This window comes from Mycteria americana, chromosome 1 (genome assembly GCF_035582795.1).
Source record: "Mycteria americana isolate JAX WOST 10 ecotype Jacksonville Zoo and Gardens chromosome 1, USCA_MyAme_1.0, whole genome shotgun sequence".
In the NCBI taxonomy this organism is placed as follows: domain Eukaryota; kingdom Metazoa; phylum Chordata; class Aves; order Ciconiiformes; family Ciconiidae; genus Mycteria; species Mycteria americana.
This window is the reverse complement of record NC_134365.1, coordinates 59,421,989-59,449,194: the sequence shown is the minus strand read 5'-3', so window position 1 is coordinate 59,449,194 and position 27,206 is coordinate 59,421,989. Positions and strand designations below refer to the sequence as shown.

At 48.1% G+C, this 27,206-nt stretch overlaps 1 protein-coding gene across 5 annotated transcripts; it reads right to left on the bottom strand.

Annotated features, from left to right (window-relative positions):
• MB (myoglobin) lies at positions 1-27,206 on the bottom strand. 5 transcript variants are annotated; one of them, XM_075491691.1, is made up of 5 exons: positions 27,037-27,206; positions 25,118-26,592; positions 14,346-14,568; positions 3,554-3,692; positions 1-193 (listed from the first exon to the last, which is right to left on the bottom strand). In XM_075491691.1, exons 3-5 carry the CDS (start codon positions 14,496-14,498, stop codon positions 78-80), a joined length of 408 nt encoding a protein of 135 aa, XP_075347806.1. In that variant the 5' UTR covers positions 14,499-14,568; positions 25,118-26,592; positions 27,037-27,206; the 3' UTR covers positions 1-77. The 5 variants fall into 5 exon arrangements, with proteins under 5 accessions (XP_075347806.1, XP_075347808.1, XP_075347807.1 ...); XM_075491693.1 differs by having other exon boundaries at positions 25,118-25,350; XM_075491692.1 differs by lacking the exon at positions 27,037-27,206 and having other exon boundaries at positions 25,118-25,350; positions 26,357-26,823.

The window sequence follows — 27,206 nt, the reverse complement described above, 5'->3', positions numbered from 1 at the left end:
GTAGATCAATTTGAGTGTATTTTGTGTCTAGCTGGTGTTGCTTCTGTACAGTTTAAAGCTGTGTTGAGTGTATGAGGTCATGTAATGAAATAATGACACATTACCTTGTTCAACAGGACGTAGCATTTGGAAGCAAATGAGCCAAAGTCTGTTTTTTGTTGAAGTGAATGGCCTTTCCTGGAGCAGGTTACACCTAGAAGAGAAACAGCAGGTGTCAACAACTGCATTTCAGGCAGGCTATGCTTACACACAGCTTTTCTTGAGGAACATTAGAAGTTGATCTACAAAACCGCACAGTTATGTCAATGCAAAGATGAACCTCCAGCAGAAAGTGGGCAGATAGCTTAAGGAATGACAGTCATGCTCATCTCATTTTTTTCACATTCATGTGGAGTGAAGCCCCTGTAACATTACTAGCAGATTACTTTTACGCTATTGGGAAATGGTCATGGTGCAACCCTCACTGGCAAGAAAAAGCCGGCTCAGCAAGGTTTTCTAGGTCTCTGTGGAACAGGGACTGTTTGTCTTTGGCTTTGGTGTCTTGTGCTTTGTCCAAACACACTGTCAACCCTCCACCAATTATAAATGTAATACCTCAAACAGATTGAAAGCCCTTCATTAAGAAAGGACATCTTTTCTTTTCTGTTCAGACAAACAATGTCTTGTGGAAGGCTAGGAAAGATGCTGTATAATGAAATTATGAAGTCAGTCATCTGAATGTGGAACTGACATAGTCCATTGCTATGTTTGTGGTCAAGAAGCAGGTTGAACCTGAAGATGCAAATGTCCTTCCCCTCACCCCAATTCTCATTCCAGTGTCTAAACAGATGTCCAACATCTGGCTAGATGTTGCTGTGTGAGCAGCTGGCTCACACCTGGGACATTGGGCAGTGACAGTTATCTGAGTGGGAGAAAGAGTCTGAACCAGGAGTCCCAGCTTAATAGCTGTCTTGGTTTGAAAAGAACTTTAGGATTTACTGGGAGGTTGGGAGGAAGAAGTCCCTTGTACTTGGGTCAAACAGTATCTCCTCCAATAATGCAATCGACAACATCCTAAGGAAATAAAGAGAAGAAAGATGAACTAGAACTAGTCACTAGTTAAAGCTCTTCCTTTTTTCTTTTTTTTCTTTTCATTTTTCCTTGCTCAGTTCCCCAGAGGACTGCTTCTTGAGTCAGCTGTGGTACCAGGTGTGACTCAAACTGCTACTTGACTAATGTTTGGTACATCATTCATAATCTTTCTCTGCAGCCTGGGTGGGCAAACATGTTTCCCATCCCTGTCTCTGTCACAGGCCAAATCCCAATTATTCAGACGTATATCAGGAAAAACCCCAAATAAACAAGTGAAATCATGACAACTGGTTTAGGCTGTACTGGGGCTTTGCATTAATTACTACATAAAAAAGACTTTTCTTAGGAGACAACAGTCTGTAACTCAAGGAGTGGAGCAAAACTTGGTATCATGTGATCTCAGCCTTCCCCTCTGAGCCGCCCATGACGATCACCATTTGTTTGTGAAGTGCATGATCCCCTCTACAGCTAACTAGCTGGGCATGATACATACCAACAACATGGCTGCAAGGGAAAAACTGTCCCTGAGTAGTATAGGTGGCTCTTTAGTCTGGTTATGTCATACTGACAGGAGCTCATGTGTCCTGAATTAGCCTCACAAAGCTTGGTAAAATGCAGCAGAAGTCCTTTTGGACTAGCAAAACCCAGACACAGAATCTACTCTGGGAGAAAAAGTGGTTTTTCTCTTCCCTGTAGCACACCTCTTCCAAACAAAAATACCCTGCTATTGTTACACATAAAGTAGGGGCTTAAAAATTTCATTCTCAGCCACATTTTTTTTTCCTTTGGAAATGTAAAAGTGCATTCATGAGGTAGATGTGCCTTTTGGGAACTTCTTCAGAGCAAGCATAAATTGTATTTGTTCTTGTAACTGCCATGTCTGTATGCAGCCTCCAGGAACAAGACTGCAGCCATGATGCTACAGTACTTTATAGTACTGCATATGGTACTTAAATACTTTATTTCTTGTTTCCTGTTTGAGGGTGAGATCATTTCATTCATTCCGGCACTGATGAGATGGGCAGAGTGGAAAAGCAGAATGACAAGCCAGTAGGGAGAGGAGACATAGAATCACAGAATGGTTTGGGTTGGAAGGGACTTTTTAAAGATCATCTAGTCCAACTCCCTTGCCGTGGGCAGGGACATCTTCCACTAGACCAGGTTGCTCAAAACCCCCATCCAGCCTGACCTTGAACACTTCCAATGATGGGGCATCCACAACTTCTCTGGGAAACTTGTTCCAGTGTCTCACCACCCTCATAGTAAAGAATTTCCTCCTTATATGTAATCTAAATCTTCCCTCTTTCAGTTTAAAACCACTGCCCCTTGTCCTGTCACTATGGGCCTGGCAAAAAGTCTTTCTCCATCTTTCTTATAAGATCCCTTTATATATTGAAAGGCCGCAATAAGGTCTCGCTGGAGCCTTCTCTTCTCCAAGCTAAACAACCCCAACTCTCTCAGACTTTTTTCACAGGAGAATTGTTCCAGCCCTCTGATCATTTTCATGGCCCTCCTCTGGACTCACTCTAACAAGTCCATGTCTTTCTTGTACTGGGGACCCCAGAGCTGGGTACAGTACTTCAGGTGGGGTCTCATGGGAGTGGAGTAGAGGGGCAGAATCACCTCCCTTGACCTGCTGGTCACGCTTCTTTTGATGCAGCCCAGGATATGGTTGGCTCTCTGGGCTGCAGGCGGACATTGCTGGCTCATATCTAATATTTCATCCACTGGTATCCCCAAGTCCTTCTCTGCAGTGCAGCTCTCAATCAATTCATCATCCAGTCTGTACTGATATTGGGGATTGCCCCAAACCAGGTACAGGACCTTGCACTTGGCCTTGTTGAACTTTGTGAGGTTCACATGGGCCCACTAAGAAGCCTTCAAGGTCCCTCTGGATGGTATCCCTTCCCACTAGTGTATCAACTGCACCACTCAGCTGGGTGTCATCCACAAACTTGCTGCGGATGCACTCAATCCCACTATCTATGCCATTAATATTAAATAGTATTAATATTAAATAGTATTGGTCCCAGTATGGACCCTTGAGGGACACCACTCGTTACATGGTCAGGACACACCACAAGGACACCACTCTGCCTCCACAGAGTGCATACCTAGTGCCACTTTTGCTCTTTTCTCCATTTGCTCCAGTCTTACCCCAATGAGAGCAACCTAACAGGGAAAAACTCTGATGAATATGAGCCTTGGTTTACATAGGAATTTGTAGCCAGTCCTGGAATTCTTGATAGTCCTCCATGGTGTCCCACCAGGCTATTGTCCAAGCAGAGAAACCGTGCACTTGGCCAGCCCTGACACCAATCAGTCTAGTGCAGAGGACAAGAGTTAAATAAAATGGTTGGTAATGAAAAAAACCTGAAAACATCTCAGCAGTTTCTCCTATAAAAGGATCTCTCTGAGCCCCTCTGGTTTCCTGCAACACTTACCCACCCATGCAGCTTTAAAGTTCATGTTTAAGGATCACCTGCTGAGTTGAGAATGTTTGCTGCTGTTAACTTAGGACTGAGGCTGGCAGTCATGCCACATGGATTTAGCCATGACGTCTTTGAGGATGCAGAGCTAGGCCACGAGAACAGCAGTGTCTCCTTCTCCTTGAATGCCCTCTAAGGGGGAGAAATGAAAGAGAATAAATATGAAGCAGGGAATATAAATTGCATCACGACTTCCCCAGGAAACCTAGCCTCCCTCCAAGTCCCAAACCAGCAAAGAAGGTACCAAAGCCTATCTTCACGTGGCAGGAGTTGTGTAACTGTCACTGATTGGGATGGAGCCTGGCCTTTGAGCAGCAACATGATGAGTTCGTTTTGACTCACTTCCATGGATATCTGCTTCTACTACATCTGCTGCAGGGAATTGCAGTTTGAAGGCTTAGCACTTTAAATAGATCACAGCTATTGCCACAAAAGGCACTAATAAAAGGGGCTCATACTGCAGCTGATGAATAGATGTAGAGCTGGTTTCCAAGTTTCTACTGCATCATGAGCAGAATGAAATGAGTGGTCCCAAGCCTGTGGCAAAAAACTTGCTGTATGAATCCGGGTCTTTGAAAGGCCTCACACCCACTGAAATTAATGAGTGTTGAAAGGCTGTGTACCTTTGGGGCTCCAGAACAAAACATTTAGTTCTGTGTACTAACTATAGGCTTTGTGCTGTACATACATACACACACCCACACACACTCACTCTCTCATCACAGACTTAATTGTAAGCTAAGTACTCCCAACAGGAATGAAACTAAACGCCTGGAGAAAGGTTATTCCTTAAATTTATTTCTAAGATGCTCTGCCCTCAAGATACAAGCGATGTAGGTTCTCTCTCTCTCTCAATATATATTCTCAAGTATGTATTATCTCTTATCTGACCAACACCAGTGCTTGAAAGGATGAGGTACTCTGCAGCACTTAGTCTGTTTTCGTCTATTTCTAATGTTGAGAGGCTCTAACACACTTTTCTTCACAGATATAATTAACTCCCTTACTGCTGAGGTGGATGCAGTGTTGAGAGACAGGAGATTTGTCCATGTCCAACCTGACTGTAGGTGGAAAAGAAAAAACATTGCTTCCGTTTCCATCTATTTTTCCCCACTGTATGTTGCCAGAAGGATTGGTACTGAAGACTTCTCAGTTATGAGCCGCTACGTGTATGAACATGGACACGATGAAGTTAGGAGAGGAAATGTTTCTCAACCATCATACATGAGATCTGTAAATTCCTTCCAGTCAGGCACAGCTGCAAGCTATCCTCAAAACAGAGCAATGAGGAAAGAAAACTCTCTTTCTCTTGTTGCACTAGCTGTCTTCCATAGAGAATTGGGTGCGGGTATATCCAGATGTTACTGTTGATGGCATCAGAGCGTAAGTTGCAAGCATAGCTCACAGGAAAAAAACCCCAAACTCTCTGAACACCACATAGCAGGCTCTCACATAGCCTGTTGTTCCCAAAAAGATCCTTCATGCTTTGCAGTATGTCAGTTAATGCTAGGCACTGAAATCTTTTTCTCCCTCCTCTCTCCATTTTACTTTTCAAAGAGGCTCCCTTTGGGAAGGAGTGGTCCCATCAAGATAGCAACAGCCTCAAGAGTGTATGAAGGCTTTCAGACAGCCCTGGTTGCTGGTGTAGAATATGAAGGCTGAGCTACTTGCCTAGGGCTCCAGCACACCGCTAGACAGTTTGGTGGTTCAAAAAGGATTCAGACAGCCATGTCTCGAGTGGGGAGGGCTATCTAAGTACTGCCAGTATGAAACCCAGCTCTGGGTTTTTTTCTTTTTTTAAAGTCTACTCCTTTAGAGCCTAGGCATCCAAGTCAGGCAGGGATTCATCACCCAAACCTGGTCTCCTGAAGGCAAGCCCTTTCCAAAATGGACTGCAAGGCACAGCTCATTTTTAAAAGACCAGAGGAGTATGAGCTGAGCGACCTACAAGATAACAGACATACACCTGAACCTTGTTCACTAACCACACTCTTGGATGGAAGTGGCTGGAACTGCATTTTTTTGGAGGTCACATGTAGGCAAAGTATGACTGGTTTCTGCCAGATTAGGCAGAGGAAGGTCACTTCTGAGGATTATAAATGAATTTAAGCAGATGAACACTAGTTGCCTTAGACTCACCCAAGCTGGTGGAAGATCAGGGCATAGCAGAGGCAGAACGTTAGAAATCAAGGAGGGGGTTACAGATGAAAATGTAAGCATCTGAAGTATTACGCAGGAGGATTTGAGGTTCATACACTTGGATTTAGGGACTTCTGCCAGTAACCTGTTTTAGCTATTTACGTCCTTTATTATCTCAGTCTAGGGCCTTTTTCTTTGCAAGTGAGAAGATTAGCAGTGTCCCAAGTGATACCATAGTTCATTAATCTCCAGAGCACTACATTCCAAGTTCAGCCCAAAGGTCTTTACACTGCTTTGCTTTGTATGCAGCATCTGTAATCTATTTGGGTATTTACACCACATCACTGTTTCAACTGAACGTCTACATACAGATGTCCTTTGACAACTGCTGAAATGCAACCACATCAAAGCAAGAACTGCTTACTGGCAGATGGCACAACTTCACACGTCTTCCTACACAAGAAGCTCACAATTATCCTCTGTCATGCAGTCGGCAGCCTGGCCTAGTGGACAGCTGAATGACTGAAGCATGAAACAACGGATGTGCTGGTGCCTGGCTCTGCCTCAGTTTACTCTCTGTAAAATGGGGCTAATTGCACAGTACTGCAGATGGAAAGAACAGATAGGTCTCTAACTAAGGTCTAAGGTAAAAACAGTATAGCAAATAACTCAGGCATATTGTAAGAAGGGTGCTGTTTCGGATAGTGCATTTTATAGACTGAGAGTTTTAAACTGGATGAAATAGAGTTCTTAATTACCATTAAACATAAGAACAGAGCTTGTCCCAGATGACACTCACAGTCAACAAGTTTCTGATCTAAAACAGACAAGGAAGCTACAGCATAGCTGAACTAGAAAAACCATAGTAGGAAATACGTTAAAGATTATTTTCTAATTATTCTTGTTGTTATGAGTTAGCAATTTGTGACTGTTACAAAGAACTCCATTTTGGGACAGAGGATTTTAACTGGAAGGAAAAAAAAATGATTACTTTATGCACTCAGGGATCATTTCAGCTGTAGAGGGAACATGGCAAAAGACATAGGGACAGCAGCTTAAACGTGACATGCTGAAATTAGCTGCGGGATTAGCTGGGTTAGCAATACGTGCTGTTATCAAGGCAAAACCAAAATGCACAAAAAGTTTCTTTCTCATGATTTACGGGCCAGCTTTGTGAAAGCATCACATCCATAGTGCTAGCACCATGAGAAAACTCCAAGTCCATCTTTCTTCCCACACAAAAGCACACAGATTACCAGCTCATGTTAGGAAACTCCCTCCATCGCGTTACAGCAGAGCGATTGTCAGAATAATGCTATTGCTCTTCAGAAGGCACTGATGGCAGCAAACAGTCTTTGGGGGAAGGCGGTTGTTCCTCCATTTCCAACCCACATTTCATTTTTCATTCTTCCTTACTGATCCCACAGATCCATCTGCCCTTAGAGGGGGGTAACTGCAAGCGTGGCCCATGGCATGCCCTGCCTGCTTTTCCTCCATCTCTGTAGAGCTTGTCTGAGCATGTCTGGTACAAACCCTTTGCTCGGCACTGGCTCTCCCACAGACTCTGCAGGGACACAGTATGGCTGCTTTAGGCAAAACTCTGATGTTTTTTCTCCTTTCTCTCCAACCAACTCACAGTTAATCCATGACATACTACATCCCTCAAAGGGCATCAGACTATTCATCCAGCTGAGAGTTGAGTGAAAAAATACAGACCCACTTTGACACCGTATCAGCTAACTCTCCAGATAACCCAAAAGCTCACCAAGAGCCAAGAGCACAAGCCTGCTGTCATGCAAGCCCTGGGCAGAGCAATCCCAGATCTTAGTGAGGGTATCAGCTCCAGGAATTTTCCACCCCTTTGGTGAGAGTTTGGATGCTGGAATTTAACTTGAAGAAGGAAACAGATAGACATGTTGGGGGAGGACAGAAGACAGAAAAACTTCAGTGAATAAAAGCACCATTACTTATACACACTGAGAAGCAACAGGAGATCCACAAGTTAAGCATGAAGACATAGCAAATTAAGTGCTAATAATCCAGAAGGTCTTCCACCCAAAGCTGTTCTGTCACTGGCACATTTGAACCTGCTTTAAGGACGATCTAAAATAAGATCAGGCACCGAGCAGCTGCATTCATACCGAGCTTTCCTTGCCGAAGGGAAACAGGAAACAGGCATAATTTTCTTTAAGCTCTACTCCAGACATAAGGCTGCAGCTAAGATATACATGCCAGTATTAGCTTTAAAGTAGCCTTCTTGGATACCAATAACACCATAGCTACAGCCTCCTTCTCAGCCCTACATCCTGGGTAAATTCACAAATTCCTGGACAAGAGTATCTGTGTTGCACTCAGTTTTAATACCTGAGGGAGTTAACTGGAAAACTGTTTTGGGATCATGTCTACTGCTGGATTGCAGGGTAGCCATACCAGCAACTGCCTCCTCTCACCAGCTCTGGGCAAATCCAATAAACCAGCCCCACAGCCCCATGACATGTATCCGAGCCAGTGCCTTAAATGAAGTGGAATAGCCTCACGTCTAGGCTGTCCCCACTGACCTCGCAGCACTTGCATTTGCATTTGTGTGGGCATAACCCAAGTGACGAACTGCTGTTTCTCTCAGCATAAGGTGCTTTTCTTGGGACATGGTGGGAGGGACCAAGACTCCAATACCTTCCTTGTCCCAAATAATACACATTGCCTTGTCCATCCAGCTACTAGCCACACTGGTATGCCCTGTGCCAGGGTGTGCCTTGCCCAACAGAGCCCCAGAGCTGCCTCTGCCATAGCTTACCACAAGTGGCCTCTAAAGGGCTGGGGGGTTAAGGTGGAGGCAGCCTGTTTTGTTTGTATATTTACAGGGGATGAAAGCCAAACTGGGAAAGGACTTTGGTACAGTGCAGCCAAGTGACTATAAAGTACTGCTTTAAAAAGCCACAAGGTCACCTTTACTGACATTTAGATAAGGATTTCATAGAAGTCACAGGACTCGGGGATGGGCTTGTTGTGCCTACAGTCACAGGGGAGGGAGGTATTTATGTGCTGGTCAGGAAGGCTGCATTGTTGTGACTCTTTCATGTTCATAAATGCTCATTTATTAATCTGTTGGATAAAAGAGTCTGATTGGGATTTCTCTTCTAATTTAATGTAGTTCCAGGTGGCTTCCTTGACTCAGCCAGCACACCTTCATGAAATTTAACACTCTGCTACTTACCAGTACTCTCCAGGTGCCGTGTCCTTGCACAGTCTGTCTTCTCACTTACTTAGACCTTAGCAAAACTTGGTTTCATGGCCACACTTCATTTAAGCACGATGTGAGAATTAATATATATCATCCTCTGAAATCAAGAACCAGCACACAAGCACACAGGAATCTGAAGGATTTGGACAGAGGGGCTTTGCTGATGATGTGTGCTGGGAACATGGTGCTTGTGTATGGATATCCATATGTGCGTGTGTGCTCAGCCTGAGAAGCAGCACAGACTCTGATTGTTAAGCCCTGCGCAGCCTGAACAAGCAGTGATGCAGCCTTGAGCAAACCTGAGAGGAATGAGTCCAGGAAAGTGGAGGACATGCTCTGATGCCGTGCGACTTCTGGAAAAAATGTTTTGGGCAAGCAAGTCTACATCAAAGAAATACCTGGCTCCACCACTGGTTTCTTTTCCTCAGTGGCATAACATACAGGACAGGTTTTGGCCAGGTGGCAGAAAACATAGGGATCATGACAAAAATAATCCTTGTCTGAAAACATGTGGTATAGGTGAGCATTTGAATCTCCTTATTAAACTACAGTGCCATATAGACATTACACCCTTTAAGCACTGTCTGTGCTTCAATACCCAGAAACCAGACATATCTGTTCAGTGACTATGATGTGGATTGGAAACTTCCCTGCCTTTTCCTCACGTTAGCCCTGCAGGGAGTTGCAAACATGAAGAATGCCACAAGCTTCATGCTAATGTGCTAAATATTTAACATAGTCACTGGAGCCCCATCCCTTTCTCCCACTGAGGTGACCGAGAGACAGATCACAGGATTAATAGCATGGTCCCCAGCACTTGTTCCTTGATGCCACTTGACGTTGGCAGGTGTATTGAGCCAGGCGGGATCAGCAGGCAGAAGTAAAGACATGGGGGACAGGCAGCACAGCCTGCAGTATTGTTGCACCCTGGCTGGGGCTGACTGGCTCATTTGCACAGTGCCTGGGAAGCGAGGTCCTACTCCCTGCATCTGAGACCCTGATGAGTCTCCGGTGTCTGACACCGAAGCCCGAGAGAAGGCAGACAGGTCACTGGCTCGGTGCCATGGGGACCTCTGCCGTGCAATGGAAACCACAGCAGTGGGAGAACAACAGTATATCGAGTGCAAAGCGGCAAGGATGTTTTTCAGCCTAAGGGCAGATGCACGTGTATAACCCATTTGTGGCCAGAAACAGCATTATGAGCATCAAAGAAATTGCAGGAGTGCATGGAAAGTGTAGGACAGCCATAAGCCTGACCTGGCCATAGTCAGTGTGTACGTGCTGGAGCAAGGAGGCTGGCAGCCACACAATCCACATCCCATCGTGTGACCAGGAACGTGTATGTGACACCAAATGGTGCTAACGGGGAGGGGGGCTGGGCAAAAGCCCCTGGGACCCATCCTCCTTATGTAAAGCTATTCCTGGAAAGGAGGCAGGAAAATTTCTGGGCTTACGCTGATATAGTTTATCTCCACTAAGAGACTTTGTCCCATACATGAACCAGAAAAGCTACATGTGCTAGTAGCACAGTGGAAAGGGTGACTCCAACACAGATGCTGAATCAATATAGCATGGAGCTGAAAAACCCTTTCCCCACCATCCCTTTTCCTCCAGGAAACTTCCCTTGTCCCTAAAGCAGGGGCTGTTGCAGGAGCGTTATAGACTCACTGTGTGGGAATTACATATATTGCTACACTATGTCAGGACTGCAGCCAAGGGCATACTCAGTACCCGAAGTAGCAAAGGTGAAGACACGTGGATTTCACCACAAGCATCCCAACCCACTGAGCCTGCTGGAGATAGCTCCGCTGTTACTGGTATCTGAACTTGCTGGTTCATCTCAGCTTGCACATCTTCACTCAGCCATAGGCACAGCCAGAAGACCTACATCAGGCCCCACATCTGACCAGCACAGGTTTAAGGATGGTCCCTAGTGCACTGACACAGGGGGGTAAGGCAGGCAGAGCGAAGGGTCAGTGCTCCCAATGGACTGACATTTATACCAGGTACCAAATAACCAGTAGCTAGGCACAACATATATGCAAACCCTCCCTCCTCCACCACGTTGCCCTACATAAAAATATCTAGAGACAACTCCACTCCTACTCAGACTGACAGAGGCAGCTGCCATAGCAGAGCTTTTAATCCTAAAGCAGAGCCTGTTGCCACTGGCAGGAAATCTTATTGTGTTGGACAGGCAATCCTAGACCTTAATTAAATAGGTTGCCCTCCCCACAAAGTCAGACAGACTAGACTGGAGTCAGATGAAGCAAGTTGCCTAAGCCAGGGACCACCTGGCTGTAACTTCATCTAGGTGACAGCATATGCTTTTGTGACCCTCTCTGAAAGGTTGAAACCCCAAGCAAGCTCCCAGAGGTAAAGTGAGGATTTGTAAAGAGCAAGAAATCAGAGATGCTCTGTTCTGGGAAGGAATTAATTCCTTCACCTTTCAGACACTGAAATTTTGTGGCCTTTGCCCTGACCAAAGACACAGCAGATCACGCTTGGTTCAGGATTGATTTTTAAGGGAGCTGGTGGCTCCTCCTCTGTCTCCATTGCACACAGTGTAGCAGGGAGTGCTTTGAACCAGACCCTGCTAGTACATCCTAATACTGAGCACCTCATTTTTCTTTCTCATGCTTGCCCTCACACTGTCTCTGTGAGATGAGGTGCATTACTTTCTCCATACCAGAAAAGAGCAGCTGTGTCAACTACACACATTTCCCCTAGCCACAACCCAGCTGCTTGCCTCTGTAGCATCCCGCTACTGTGCCAAGATGTGACCCTGCTATGAACATTCTCGTCCCTGTGCAATTATACAGAAAGACAGCATGCTGCTCATCCACCTTGCTTTCTGCATGGAGACAGCTTGATTGCATATGCCAGAAGAGACTGCAGCATCCTACTGCTGAGGTCCTGAGCTGGATGATGGGGATGGAGGAAGAGGAGGGAATGAGAACCCCAGTGCTCACTGTGGGATATAACTGCCCCTCTGACTAGGTCCAGCCAGAGAAACCACACAATTCCCAAAGAGTCAGCTAGTCCACTATGAATCTGGGTGTCAGGTCAGAGCTTTGCACTCAAAAACCCTTTTCAGGCTCCAACCGTTTCTGACTAACCCTTGGGCAGCCTTAGGCACAATGTGGCCCTCAGCCTCTCCCCCACTTCAGTAAAATCAGGTAATTTGTACCTCACTGTGGTACCAGGATGGGGAGAGGGCAATGGGCAGAGGTAGGCACCTTGCTGCTCTGTGTCTGTCTCTTAAGCTCCCCCATGGGACACCCATTTATGTTTGTATACACAAGTGCAGTATGCACCACAGAGACACCCCAACAAAACTGCAAAATGGTATGGAGACCAAAGCTTGGGTCTTAAGAGCATATGCTGCCATTGCAACCTTCCTCCTGGGCTAAGCAGCCCTGCCTTCCATTGCCTGGAGGGAGCGACACACTATGCTGCTGCTGGGAGCCGAGGCCGCTTGCACGTGCTACCTCCCCGTAAATAAGCAAAGGGCCTTCCCTCACCATGTCCCCCCCTGTGCAGCAGTGGCCATGGCCTTTAGTCAGGGAGCATTTCTCTCAGCTCCAGCTGACTCTAGGCTGCCGTTTTGTGTTGTGAAGTCCAGTAACCAGGTCATGACCCCGTGGTGACATCTAAGTGCCTCGAGTCCCCCAGCTCAGACAGATGCCACGTGCTGCTCAAGTCATGGACTGGCACCACAGGTTGTGGTGCAGCCGGATACGTATGCAGATCACCTTTCCACTTTCTCCATCTCTCCCACTTCTCTCTGGAGTGCCTTTAAAGCCAGGAGCAAACACACGATACTGGTGCAGGAATTTTTATTTTCTGAGAAACACATACTTTACTTCCCAGTGAAACAGAGCTTCAGATGCATAGCGGCGGCTGCTGGAAACGTACAGATCGCAGGGAGTACTGCTCTTTATAGTTTTGCTAACATGAGTTTAGCAACTAATGCAAGTTTCCAAGCTGGCAGACCCTGAAGACTGACTGGCTGCATTCACACCCACAGAGCAAGGTAATACTGTGCTGGAAGCTGTCCACAGTAATCTGCTAACAGTCTCACCTGTGGGAGGAATGGGACACTGTGCCTCTGCTTCCTATCCTGACATCCCTTTCATACCATTCGAGTCATCCCTTCATGCTCTCATTCACCACATTCCTCAACACTCCCCTTGGTCCTCCACATCCCTTCATCTCTGGCCATGCCATTCTCCTCAGATGAGACTGGGTTTTGGGGAGGGGGAAAGTAAAAGAGGATAGGGATAGGCAGAAGCTCACAGATAGCCCCTTACAGTATTTTTCCTAAGAAAGCAGATTATTTCTCTTGTATATGTGAAGCCAGGAAACAACAGTTTATCACGGATATCACTCCGAGTGCCTCTACGCTGCCTGGAGTGACTCTTGGCCTCTCATCAAATCTTTCCCACACATCTTGGATGGCCAATTGCAAGATGTCCAAAACAATGCTGGGGAAGCTACTCTAAGATGCATGGCCAGGCCTCCATCATGGTGTCCCTCTGTGCGTATGTGCTAACCCTGGAAACCGAACTCCTTGTACTTGCTGGCCATATCATTTCGGAACAGCTCCAGGGCCTTCTTCATCGCAGCCTGGGAATCAGCCCCAAAGTCAGCAGAGTGTTTTTCAGCAATGACCTTGATAATGACTTCAGAAATGAACTGTGAGGAAGGAAAGAGAGAGAGAAAAACAGAAGGGACAGTCAAGGTTTATTTTCAGAAAAGCCAGACTAAGAAATAGGCTGCAGAGCCTGGAAATATCTCCGAGCTAATTCAGTAGCCCTTCCCGCAGTTTCCGGAGAGACAGTGAGGTCTAGCTTGCAAGGAACCTGGGCTGGGCAGAAGAACTGGGCTCTATTCCTAGCTCTGACGCTGATCTGCTTCATGACCTTGAGTAGACCGTGGCCCTTCCCACTCTTTGTCTGCCTCGACCATTAAGGCTGAAAATTCATGCCCTGTGTTTGTACAACACTTAGTTTTGTGGGTCTTGGTCTCCTCCATGCATCCTCCAGGGCTTACTCTAAAATTGTACGTCCCTTGTGTTCAGCCACTGACAGTTCTTATGTAATGTAGTTTCCCAGGCCTGCAGAGGCTGCATGGGCTGGTTTATTATTGTCAAGGGTTGCTTAGACTGACATGTGGTGTTTGGAATGGGAAATCTAAACTTGGATATTCACATACCATTCGCATACCATGAGCCTTTTCTGTGCCTCCTCCTGCCTATACACAGAGACCTTGGACTTGAGGGAGAGCTCACTGATGCCCAACTAGCCATCAGGAAATAAAAGCGCAATTCTCACATAGCTGTCTTGCACACATTCACTACACATCAGACACCAAGATTCCCTGCCCCCCAAGATTTTCCATACCTCCAGATATTTGACAGGGATTTTGTGCTTGGTCGCATGGGTTTGAGCCAGGGGCTTCAACTCTGACTCATGATTACCCTTCTGCTTCAGGATTTTGCCCAGTTGGGTAAGGACAGTAACTCCGTGTTTTTTCAGGTCTTCAGAGCCCTTCATCTGATCAGGGGTCTTCAGGCCTTTGAACCTTTCAAAGCGATCCAAGGTCTCAGGGTGGTCCCGAAAGAGTCTGTGGACAGAAGGAGAGGGACTTGTGAGACTTGAGAGAGCTGTCATCCAGACCAGAGCTGAGGTCCAGCTGCGCCAGTATTTCAGAGTATATAGACAGGCAAAGGTGTGATAACCCGCTTCCCTCCCCAAAGAAAGCTCTTAGCTAGTCCCTGCTAGTAGAGGCTACTTTAACCTGGGAACTCTGACACTTTAGATCCTTTCCAAATTACCACCATTCACAATCACTCTTTTTAGCATGTATATAAGCCAGGAACGCATCTGACCCTACTCTGAATTTGGTTTAAGTGTTTTTCATCCTTCCTCTGGTAGGTTGTTCCACAACCTGATGACACTCTGTGTGCAGAAGTTTCCTTTTTATTTATTTTGTACAGGCTGCTTTTTATCATTAACAAACAATAAAAAGCCTCTTGTCTTTGGAGAGCAGAAGCTCCTGACATACCTCTCTTTGAGTATTGTATCTACTTTAATCCCATCCTCTTACACATGTCCTAACATGATCACCGCTGTCTTTTTCCATTCCCTCTGGCTGTGACAGAGACACTGCCCTAAACATGTCCAACTAGAGCGACAGAGCAAGTGTCCATATTTTTTTATATAGCTCTGCTAACTCTTTGGCACCAGTCCCCTGGGACACGTCAACTGTATTAAGATAGAGACAAGAGCCAAGGCTGGTCGTGATACTGAGAGGTGAGTTCTTGCATTCATCTGAAGGAAAAACAAAACCAAACAAAACTACCTATCTTCATTGACTTACTATTGCTGAGGAGCCAACCTGTAGACCCCTGGCTCTCACTAGGACCCTCTTCCCAGCCCATCTCTGCACTGATCAGGAAAGGAGAGTTTTAGAGGCTTCTCATACACAAAAAAATGGGAGCAGCCCCCAGCCTCAGGTCCCTCACATCTGGGGCTCAATTGTTCTTGAACATCAGCTGGATGGGAGAGCTTACTGTGCTCCCACCCTATGATTGCAGACACGGAGGAATTTGGTTCCTGCCCTTTTTTCCACCCCCAGCTCAGCCCAGCTGCCAGCAGTGTGGTTCTTCCATCAGGAGCCGCGGCACCTCAGAGAGTCCTTGGGAGCAAGTGGGTAACAAGAGTGCGGGGCCTTTAGGCATGCTGGTGCCATGCCATGCAGTGCTATACATAGGCACTCTGATCCCGAAATGGAAATGAAAACAAGAAGGTGGAAGGGTAGCTAAAAGACAGGGTAGTGTTGTCCCCCCTGCTTCCTCCCTGCCTCTTTTCCTAGGAGACAGTTTGCAGACACCACTGGCAACCAAACTAGTAGGAAATTTCACTCTTTTCCCTGCCAGAGTCCTGGAGTCAAGGTGAAAAGGGGATACTGCCTGTCCTGATTATTAGGAGCAGTCTAATAATTAGGTGTTGAGACACATCAGCTCCCTTGCACAAGTTTATTTACAGGTATTACACCCTCTGATGGGCATAATCCAACTAGTTGAAGCACCAGCAAAAGCAATGTCTGTCCTTACAGCCCGGACCTTACAGCTCACATCTGTGAAGTGGCTCACCCAAGTTACCTGCAGCAGTGTGTGGCACTCCAGCCCAGGACCTCAGCCATGAAACCAGCCTCCCTCTCATGGTACAGTGGTTGCAAGCTTGCTCTGCCCTGGGGAGGGTGCTGGTGCTGGGACTACCGGGGCTTGCATTCCATCTAGAACTGGACATTCCTCCTAATTACGTTGCCATGAGGGCCAGGCTGTCCACTGTATGATGTAAGTACAGGTTAAACTATACCAACAAATACCTCGAGCACATAGAAAACACAAGCTGTTCTGCAGCAAAAACATTACGTAAGTGAATGACCAGTCTTTGCCAGCATTTCATTTCAAAGGTCTCCAAAGGATTTCTGTACTCTACCAGGTGCTGAGCACACCACCGTCAGCCTTTCCTTTTTTCCTGTATCTGTCTATGGCACAGGTCGTGTCCCACCCAGGGACATGAAAAAGCCTTGCACCCTAAAATGAGATGGAGTTATTTCTAAAAATCTCCCTCCATCGTGTCTGGCTATGGCTGAATCATGTCTGCCAAAGATGACATACTCCCAAGACTCTTGAAAATTCTTCTGAGTATTTTATTTTGTTTCCTTTGGAAAACTTCCAGTTGAATCAGTGTTTTCTAAACATATTCCCAGGATATGACATCTACCTAAGAAGTCTTTAACAATGCACACTTGGACACATTTCTAAACTAAGAGAGATCTGCTGGGCTTCCCCTGCCTCTCTCCTCCCTCAAAAACCCCTTGAAGGAACAAGAAACAACCTGGGTTGGCTGGGGAGCACAAAGTCACAGAGAAGTGGGGTGTCATTTAATGCCCTACGATACCTGTAAGAAAAATGGTATTACCTTTTCCATTGGAAACTGCTTTTACTGTCTTGTGGCAGTTTCAGAGCCAAAGTAGCCACATCACAGAGGTGGACTGGTGGGGAGGGCTCACGTTCCTGCTACCCCTCCAGCATGCCTGCTCTGGACTGCATCAGCGGAGAGCCCATCACATTGTCACCTGGCTGCCCCTATGCCTCCCTCCACTTCAAATGGCAGCTGAACTGGGCCATGAGGAAGAAGGTAAATAAAACAGTCCCCTGCTTTGGCTCATCTTTGAAAAAGCTTTGAATGGACAGTGGATTTGCCTGATGGCATGGGCTCCTTCCTTTAGCCATGTTTAAGCTAGGAAATCCCGCAAGTGAGTGCCACATCCCCACTGCTCTCCGCAGCATCCGTACCCTTCCAGCACATCATACTGAGCACAGGCTGAGGGGGAGATCCGGAGAGTCTCCTCAAAGTCTCCATCCCTGCTGGTCTTTAAGGACAGGCTAGGATCCAATGCCCACCCAATGTCGTTTCCTGCTCCACAGCCCTGGGGTCCCTTCCAGGTTGCACTTCTGTGACTTGCTGCTGGTGCCTGGGGTGTTCCCCTCTCGGGGGGCCAGGACCACAAGGACAGCATGGGGGCAGGGGTCCTCTCAGATGGAGACCTCGCAAGCGCTCCCACTCTGACCCCAGAATCACGGAGGGGGGAAGCAGGGGGAAGGATATGCCTCGTTTCACACCCAGACCTCAAATCCATCATCAGGAAGTGGACGTGTTACCACCCAGATTTCTGGCCAAAAAGCAAGATGGGCAGGGGTCTGCCAGGTGAGACTAAGGTGGGGAGAGAGAAACACCAAGGTAATTCACAGTTAATTTTACTGAAATCAGAGATTCTGAGAAAATTGTCACAGAGGTGATTTTCCTCTCCTCTCTTTCTCTGCCCCCCTGCATCCTTGCTGCAGAGCATCTGAAGGCCCAGGATATACAATTCACTCCAGCATTTCTCGCCACAGTGCTTGGGAAATGAGGAACTGAAGCAGAGCTTTGCCAACAGGTCGGGCAGAGGGAGTGACAAAGTCCCACCATCTTTTGAAAGCAGCAGTGGTCCACTCCTGCACCCATAGGCAGACGGAGAGACAGAACCACAGCCACTTTACACAATGAGTAATTTTTAACCCAGAAACCATAGCAATGGAAAAACCATCACCCTACAACAAAGAAAACAGCCTGTTGACATAAACACTGCCAAACACAAGCCCCCAGACTTCCTTGGTCTCTCATCAAAAGCTCTCAGCTTTACTCTTAAGACCAAACCCTCTTGCCTACCTCATTAAAACTTCATGCCCATGGCCAGGGAGGTCAGACTCCACCTTTCCCCAGATGGTCAGGACCTTCTGCCATTCCTGATCACTGAGCCCCATGGTTCACTGAAGGCAGGTCCCGAGTGCTCCCTGCAGCCGTTTGCCTTTCCCCAAAGGGTGGATAGAGAGCTCACCCACAGGATTTATAGCCCCTGCTCACAGACCTACACCTGTCAATCGTCAGCTGGACCTCTTGCTCTCATTCAGGCTTGTCTAACTTAATCAGCCTCCCTATTTTTTTCTAGGAAGCTATTTCGGGTCAGGTGCTATTGTGGGTGCCACTGATGGCATAATTTCTGCTTTTCGTATTGGACTGGCACATGTCCCACTCTAGACAGAAAGGGCACTGCCGAAACACAGTGCCAGGAGCCTGTCCCGGGTTCCCAAGGACCTGGAGACAGTGTCAAGCTGTATGGCAGGAGATTCCTGAAGAGCACTGTCATCTGCAAGGCCACCTCACCTCCCTGTCCCCTGGCCTGCTAAGGGCAGGCAGGAGAAGAGACCAGGATGGCTGGTAGCATCAGCTCCATTGCTCCAAAGGCCTTTCCTTTCCCATGCTGAGCTCACTCCCCTTTTCCCCTGGGGTAATGCACTCTGTTTACTAGTAGAGAAGAGCACAGTGTTAGAAGAGACATGTCCTCAAGAGCTAACCATATCCAGATTGGCCCAGGCATGTCCCCAGCCTCTGCAGGAGGGAGGAAGGGGATAAAAGCTATATAGGAGCCAGTTATCCCACACCTGCACACCAGGGTCCTTCTGCCTGCCTCTCCAGGGAATGCTCAGGATTAGCCACTGGCTGAGCCTGGATATCAGAGCCAACAGACGTACAGCTGAGCCAGAAGGGTAATTTGCATCAGGCCAGAGACACAAGGACACAGCAGGGCTTCACTCAACATGCACCCAGACAGGGGTTAAGGTCTCTGGCTACTTCTGTCAAGCCAAATATCAATGTCGGGAGGAAAAGCCACCGGGCTGACAAACAACGTGGGTATGCTTTGGGACACCTCCCAGCCTTCCTCCTCCAGCCCCATCAGGACTGATAACAGCCTGGCACACCAACGGGGTGATTAATCCCTTCCAGGGGGTGACTGCAGTCAGAGCACAGCCCGATAACAAAGCCCAGCTAGCGCCGCTGTCCAGAAGCATGCACCTACCTCTGGATGTTTCCAAAGGGGCACACACTGCAGGCCTTGGCAGGCACGAAATGTCAGCCAAGGGCTGAAGACACCCGCCTTGGGGCTCAGGAGAACCACATGCAACCCCACGCTCCCTACCACAATGCTGCAGGACCTGAGGTGCGTTGCTGCCTCTGCACCCGTCCGCCCTCTGCACGGCAGGAACAGTCTCCCTGCTCTGGCCTTGCAAGGGGAGAGAAGCGCCCACGCCAAGGAAGTGAGGAGGACTGAGGCACAGAGCCTCACACTCCTCAGAAATACACGGGTTTAAGGGGAATAGTTTGGGTAAGAAGGATGGCAAAAGCCAAATGGAGGTGTCGGCTGGTGTCTAAGCCTAGAGGTAAGGGAATTTTGGCCATTACGTGTTGCAAGCCTCTGTCAGCCAAGTCAACCTGTGACCCTGCAATGCTCCCCTTCTCTCTCCTCTATGTACCAGTTTGCTTCACATCCAAAAATCCACATCCTAAACACTTCAAGGCCAAGATTTCATCCTGATTTACCTGCGCAAACACCAGACCACTACCAATTACCCAAACTAAGCTAAACTGATGGAAGAGAGCTTAGGACGCCTCCAGCTCATTCCTCATGTTGTTCTCCGCAGCGCAGGGCTGAGACAGCAGAGATCACATACCTGCAGCCTCGCTCCCCAAGTACTTACAGCAGTAAACAAGCATTTCCACCATCCCAGGCTCGGCCTTGGGTAGGATCCTGAATACTGACCTTACTGTTTTACACGCATTTCAGGCACGACAGAAATGTGCTCCTGGTACATGAGAGGCTGCTGCTTATGCACCGAGCTCTGTCATATTCCCCAAGCTGAAACTACTCAGCGGCCATAATAACTTCATTTGAAGCTGGTTGACTCTCTGCTCTCTGTAGCTTTCCCCAGGGCTGGGAAGCCAACACTCTCGGTACGGACATTAATGTTAAACGGTCAGAAGGCTTAAAAAGAGTATGGGATTCCATATTGCTTTTTTTTACAAGTGAAGTAATAATGAAATGAAATAATAAGCTCTTCTCCCTAGAGCTTAAATAAATAGTCTACAGAAATACTAAAAGCTTTACAGCGCACCAGACTGCGCCTCAACCCTGCAGCCGCGAAAAGGACATAACATTTTAGTATCTACAGGCCTCTCCTCTCCCCCTTGGGGCAAAATCTATCACTTGCATAATCATCTCGATAAATGCAAACTACAGAGAGCCAACATATCGGCTGCCCCCTTTAACGGGTGATTGAATAACCTACTTCAAACAGGGCCAGCCACCCCACAGCGCCTGCACCCACACGTAAGGTGCCCTCACTAAACGAGCATAAAACGTATCGTTAATATTTTCGGTCGCATTTTGGGGTGCATCGCTGGCGTGATGCGGGTGCTGTTGCAAAGTCCCCCGGGTGGACGGCGGCCACCCGGCGCGGGTACCCGCCTGGGGCTCCCTCTGCCCGGGCGGGAGGTGCCGCAGCAGCCCGGCTCCGTCGGCCAGGGCTTGCTACCATCTAGTGGCCACGGGCGACAGAGCCACGGGGACTGGAGGCCACGTCCAAGCCCCCACCAGGGATCTGCAGGCTCGGGGAGGTGGGCAACACGTAGCCCTCAAATTTCGGAGGCGGGGAGGGACGCCAGGACACGCAGGACTGCGGCATCCCCGTGCCGGCAGCACCACAGGGCTCTTGCTGCGGTTGGGTGGCAGATGGCAGAACTTTTGTAAGGGGTTCGTTTTCAGCACGGGACATCGAGAAGGCCTGTTTTCTTCGGAAAGGGCCCGTGTCGGGGTGGCAGGGCCCTGGCATGGCCAGCTGGCTTTGCTTGCCCCCAGCCTTGCAGCAGGTCGCTGCCATGGGGAGGATGCTGCTCCTTCCCCCCAGCCTTGACCACTGGAGAGGGGACAGGGTGGTGGGACCGGAGCAGAGTAAGATCCCATGGGACAGCAGCAGAGCCACAGCCAAGCCTCAGGGCACTGCTGAGGAGGAAGGCTGTCCTAGGGGCTGCGTGGGGCTGGTTCTACCCGAAAATGTCAGCAAAAGGTGCTTAGGAATGGTCCCCCCATCTAATGGGCACAGCAGGCAGGGGAAGAGCTGTTTCTGCCAAAACGGTGGATGCAATCTCACCTCTGCATGGCTCCTCCTTCAACAGACGGCAAACCTTTCTACAGGCATTAATGAATTTAGACCATGCCGCAATCCCGTGAATGCACAAGCCGCTTGTTTTCCCCATTTATGAGAGAATAAAGAAGTTCTACAACTTGCTCGAGCCCACAGACAGCACCAGTGAAAGAGCAAGGACTGGTTCTTGGGTATGGTTTTAGAAACACCAGCTGTTTGGTGGTTATTAATACGGGGTGCAGCCGCCTGGACAGAGCTGGGAGGCATGGTAGGAATCACACACCAGCCACAGGGAGGGACCAGCTCCAAGTCTGGCCACATTCAATTTTTTTCTTAGAGTATTGCTGTTGTGAAGAGAGAAAATTCAGCCCTGGCCTGTAAAATGAACATCAGAGAGCCCAGCAGTCCCCCACATTGCCTTGGCAGTTAATATAACAAATCACCAATGATTTCTAGCCCCATCTTCTCTGCAGCCAGACCTGCTGCAAGTCGGGAGATGCGTACCCCAAAAAAATTTGGCATAGACATTCTTTTCATTTGAAGTAAGTTTGTGAAATAAACTTTGAAGCAAGGAGGAGAGAGGGATGCTCCCAAAACCAGTCTGTTTTCCTCAAAAAACAACCCAAACTATTACACAGCAACCAGATTTTTTTTGACTGAATACTTTTTTCTTTCAAATGAGCCTTTTCCCCCGCAATACAATTTAAAAAAAACCCTGAGAGAAGCTGAGGGGCCTGCGGCTGGGAGCGGCGACGGCCCCAGCTCTGCCCTGACCCTGTTTGTATAAAACACGGCGTGACGTAAGCGTGGTACACACTGCTCTGCCAGGGGAGCGGTCGGGGGGAGGCTGGCGCTCCGAAAAAGCCGGGAATATTATATAACTCCAACTTACATAATTACCTATTGCATAATGTCAGGGAAAAGGCCCTCCGTAACGCAGCTGTGGTTTCTATGGCATTTTGCTGATACACGGCTGCTGCTAAGAGATTCGTTTGCACTTTGTTTTAGGAGCCTGCAGCTCAGTCCGTGCAGGTAGACAGGTGAGACCCCGTGCTCCCAACAGCGTTAGCCGGAGAGGTAAGGGCAATAGTAACGGGATCTTATAGCCATAGCAAGGCAAAGAGCATTGGGTTTACTGCAGCTCTGCTGTTGGCTTCAGTATTCAGAGGATCAGAAGACTGTCAGATAAGAGCACCATATGAAGCTGCACACATTGCACAGCCTCAGCTGCTTGTAGGAAACAAGGTGGAGTCTAACTGGTGGTGGCAGTGGCCAAATCCCTTCCAGGCTCACTCCTCTCTTCCCCTCGCTCTTAAACACTATTCTTAGCAGTGCCTCCAGGCAGGGCTCCTGCACGCTGACAGATTTCAGCAGCTGAGAGGTGACCTGAGCCACTTGCTTAAAAGGAAGAGGAAGATTACAAGGAGGAGATTTCAGCATCAGGACAAGATTTGGGCTGCAGGTTTGCAGAGCTGTGCTATGTACTTATCAGTATCGCGGCATGGATTCCTTCAGGGGTCAGGCCCTGTACCATAAAGTCAGAGGTAGCTTTACGTTCGCTTCAATGCTCACAGTATCCAGCCTTTGGTGACTATCAGATAGGCCACTGTATGACTCAGTCATTTTCTTTCCCCAGAAGGTATACTGGATAACGCAGGCATGACCCACAGCTCCCGTGCAATCATCTAGGCATTGCATGGTGTACGTGACACTGCACAGCACCTGGACAAAACATTTATCTAGGATAAGCAGGACACTTATTGCAGGCCAGTATTTGGATTCAGTGGGAGAACAAGCAAGAAAGCAGCAGGGCAGTCCAGGACCAGAGTATTTAGGCTCCAATATAGAAGCTGAGGCTGTCTCCGAGGCTGCATGGGCTCTCTCTGGGGACGCAAACCTCCTGTGAAGGGCTGGGAAATGAGAGCACAAAAGGACTGAAGATTTCTGTGGGAAACTGTGAGTGCAGTCAAAGGAAGGAGGAGTATGATTAGAAAACAACAGGCAGTTTTTAAAGCCTTGCCCATCCCAGGAACAAAGGGAGGAAATTATTTTTTGGAGGTAAGAACACAGATTATACCAGCGAGACCCTGGAGATCTCTAGAGGTCAGTGGGAAGACATGAAGGAAATGTGGCATACAGCAGTCCCTTCAGGTGGATTAAACTTCATAACACCATAATGGCACACAGGGATTTGTGTATTACTTGCTGAAATAATAAAGCGAGAGGGGAATTCCTCCTTCATCCCTCACCACCAACAAAATACCATAGTTAGAGCCTGCCAAGGGACAACTGGAAAAGGCAAGGGCCACAAAAACACACATAGGCAAAAAAAAAAAGTGAAGCAATCAGCATGCATGCAGTATTGTATGTCTGCCTGACACCCTGAACTCTGTAGCTCAGAGCTGCGCGTAGGAAGCTGTAACAGAGATGCTTGCAGTGTGGCCAAGGCTGGGATTTCATGATCAGATTAGGCTGAAACCCAGGCAGCTGGAGGGGGTGGCTGTTCCCACACCATGCCTTACACGAGGCAGGGTCCTCATCCCCCTCCTCATGGAGCCTTGGGAATATGGGTGCCAGGGGCAATTTGCAAGGTTCCTTGCCCTGCGAGAGTGCAGGGCGCACTTTGGGCATGGCTGAGTGCTGCTGGAGAGGGGTTCGTGCACCTGCAAAGGCAGCAGCAATTGCAGCATGGCCAAGACCAGAGCAAGAGCAGCATCGGAGGTGATAAAGCTGAGCCACCATGCAAACAAGCACCCTTTCTGCAGCCCACCCTTCCTTGGGACACAGGTACACGCATGCCCAGAGTCTGCAGAGAGCTGGCAGTGCCTGGCTGCTGGTTAAACTCTCTCCACAATGAAAACTTCTTCACATCTGAGCTGCTCCTCGAGGAAGAGGAATTAACCAGGCCACAATGCACAGTGCACAGCTCAGCTGTGGGCTCTCATGCTCCCAAAAAGGGGTGGGAGAGCCCATCACTGCATGGTAAAATTGGGTGATACAGATGCAACCTGACTTGCCCAGCGCCAGTGGGCAGCCAAGTAGCCCTTGAGGCACCAGCACTTAATATGAGCCTGTGCATGTTTTTAACTTGGATTTGGAGGCAATGCCAGCAGAGCCTCCCCCATCCCATGATGCTTGCGCAGCTCTTCATGAGGGCTTGAAATGAACTGGATCAAGGAACTGATGTGGGTTTAAAGTAACTGCATTTATCTTTTGGCGAGTTTATTTCAAAGCCAGATCAGTTCTGTGGCCTGGTTTGTCACGTAGCCGGACCAGCACATGCTGGCGGGGGGGGGAAGGGGAGGCAGAGCTACTTACGTAGGCGTCGCTTGTAAAAGAAACACCCATCAAGCCGTCCTCCAAAACCCCGGGCAGCATTGTCTAGCAGTGGCACAGCACACGCAAATTAGGGTTTCCCTTCGCCTGAGTTTCGTGGGGTGAAAGGCGATGAAACGGACACACTTTTTTATTCCCTTTGCCTGCAAAACAGCCTCTCATCCACAAAGCACAGAGCTTCTGCAAGATAAGAGCCCGTGGGGAAGCCAAGATCTACCCCTCGTTTGTATTGATGTTTACACTTGCCTTTTAATGAGCTCCAACAGGTTCTCGCTTCCAGCTGCGGTTGGCCCTTTTCAAAGTTCACGGTCTCGTTTTGCATTATCATTCCAGCGCCAAGTGTTCCCTTAGGGAGGAGAGGGACAACCAGGTCTTTTTCTCTTCTGAGAAGCAGCACCAATTTCAGCAGTCCCAAATCCAGTAGTGCTTTCTGCAATCCGCCGGTCTTATGAGGAATGCCTGCAGGGAAACTGATCTCTCTGCAAAAAATACTTGGCAAAAAATAAATGTTTTCTTCAAGCAGATCAACACCGGGTGGCAGTGAGCACCCTAAGCACAGCACTGGTGGCCTGGCTGCCCAAGCAGAGCATTTACCACTGAATTTGGGATGGGGTCTCTTTTCTCCATCTCTTTCCCATTATTGTCATTCTTGCAATTTCATCTCATTTTCATTGTTGTGCTTGCAATCAGATCTTTTATCTTGTCCACTTTAGGGTCCCGCTGGCAAGACAACCACAGCGGTGGTGCTTGATACTGGCTGCAAGATACTGGCCCAAAAAAACAAGTACTGGAAGATCTCACCGACGCTGAGAATCCTGGTCCTGCAATTGCTTCGGTAGCAGCACAAGTATAACACAGCATCCCTGCCAAATGCTCAGCCTGGCTAGCCCTCTCGGCTGTTTGGGTTCTAGGGTTGCATATACGGATGTCCCAGGCTGGTCACCTTTGGAAAGCTCACCTTTAAGCATCTTATGTACCTGTAAGCATCTTATGTACACAGGATTCATGGACAGCTAGAAGCTCATCTAGCCTCTTCCCTCAACAGCATCCAGAGGCAGATGCCCAGAAAAAGTGTAAGAAACAGGTATAGTCCTGCTCCATCACAGCAACTAGAGGGTAAAGGACTTCCCAAGGTTATATTTGCATGCTTGTGTTTAACAGCCTTAGGCAGAATTCTGCATGAGTTTATAATCTTTTAATCCTCTTATACATGCTCCCCAAAACATATTTCAGACATGGCTGCAGCCTTACTAGGTCAAATTGTTAAAAACAACCTGCTGACTTGGTGACTCTGCAACAGATTAACCAATGCTCAAAGACAAAAATCTGCTAATCGCTTTCTAACCATTCACAAATGACTTCAAGGCATGCCCATTCAAAAAAAAACCCAATAAAAATGAAGCTCCATTACCCTCGAAGGTCTCTGTACTGTGCAGGGCTCCCACCTCTAGCGCCTTTTTAATTGCAAGTTCCCCAGACACCCACCGTGTTTTTATTTTGTGATCTTCCTCCTTCCAAGAAGCACTCCAGTGCTGGTGGCTCAGCTGGTCGTATCCAGCTGGTCTGTGGCAGCATCTGCCTGGACATTGCTTATCTTAGCCTGTGGTCCTTTTATTTCCTTCCCTGTCAGCTGCAGCAGAGATCTCGCCGCATGTGGTCCCGCTCTGCTCTAAGCAAATCCATGCTCCTTCTCCAGGTTTTGGCATTAATTTTCTGTCTATCTATCAGTTTACAGATAGGGCCAAATTACACGGCGTTTATAATGCTCCTGAGCAAAAGGCTAGTGTTTATCTGCTGCTCTTGCAGACCTGCAGCTCATAGAGCCGAGTGAGGTGCGTCAGCCCCCGCAGCAGGACAGACCTGGCCTCATCTGTTTATTGGGGCAGAGAGAGTCCAAATCATAAAAAAAATCAGGCAAGGGACAATGTTGGGACCAGAGATCAAACAGTCGGGAGAAGAAATGGGACTGCAGATAGACCAGAAAAAGCAGGTAGACCTTTTGTGGGAAAAAACCCAGGCATTTCAAAAGTCTCACCCACTGAGCATAACCTGGGCTGAAAGGGAGTCTTTGGGGTCAGGGCAAGAGTCCAGATGGAAATTCAAGTGGAAACATGGGCAAGTGATTTTGGTTCTTTTTTTTTTTTTTTTTAAAAAAAAGGGCTGACCTGAGCAACATGGGAGGAGAGCAGGAAAGCGAAGTCCTGGCCAGTCTGACCCGCGAGCAGTGAGCATGGGAAGTCATTGATTCAATATCTGCTCCCTTTTCAGGACTATGGGTCCTGCTTTCAGGTGGTTCACTTCATGGACAGAGATGTGCTCCTCGTCTGCTGAATGA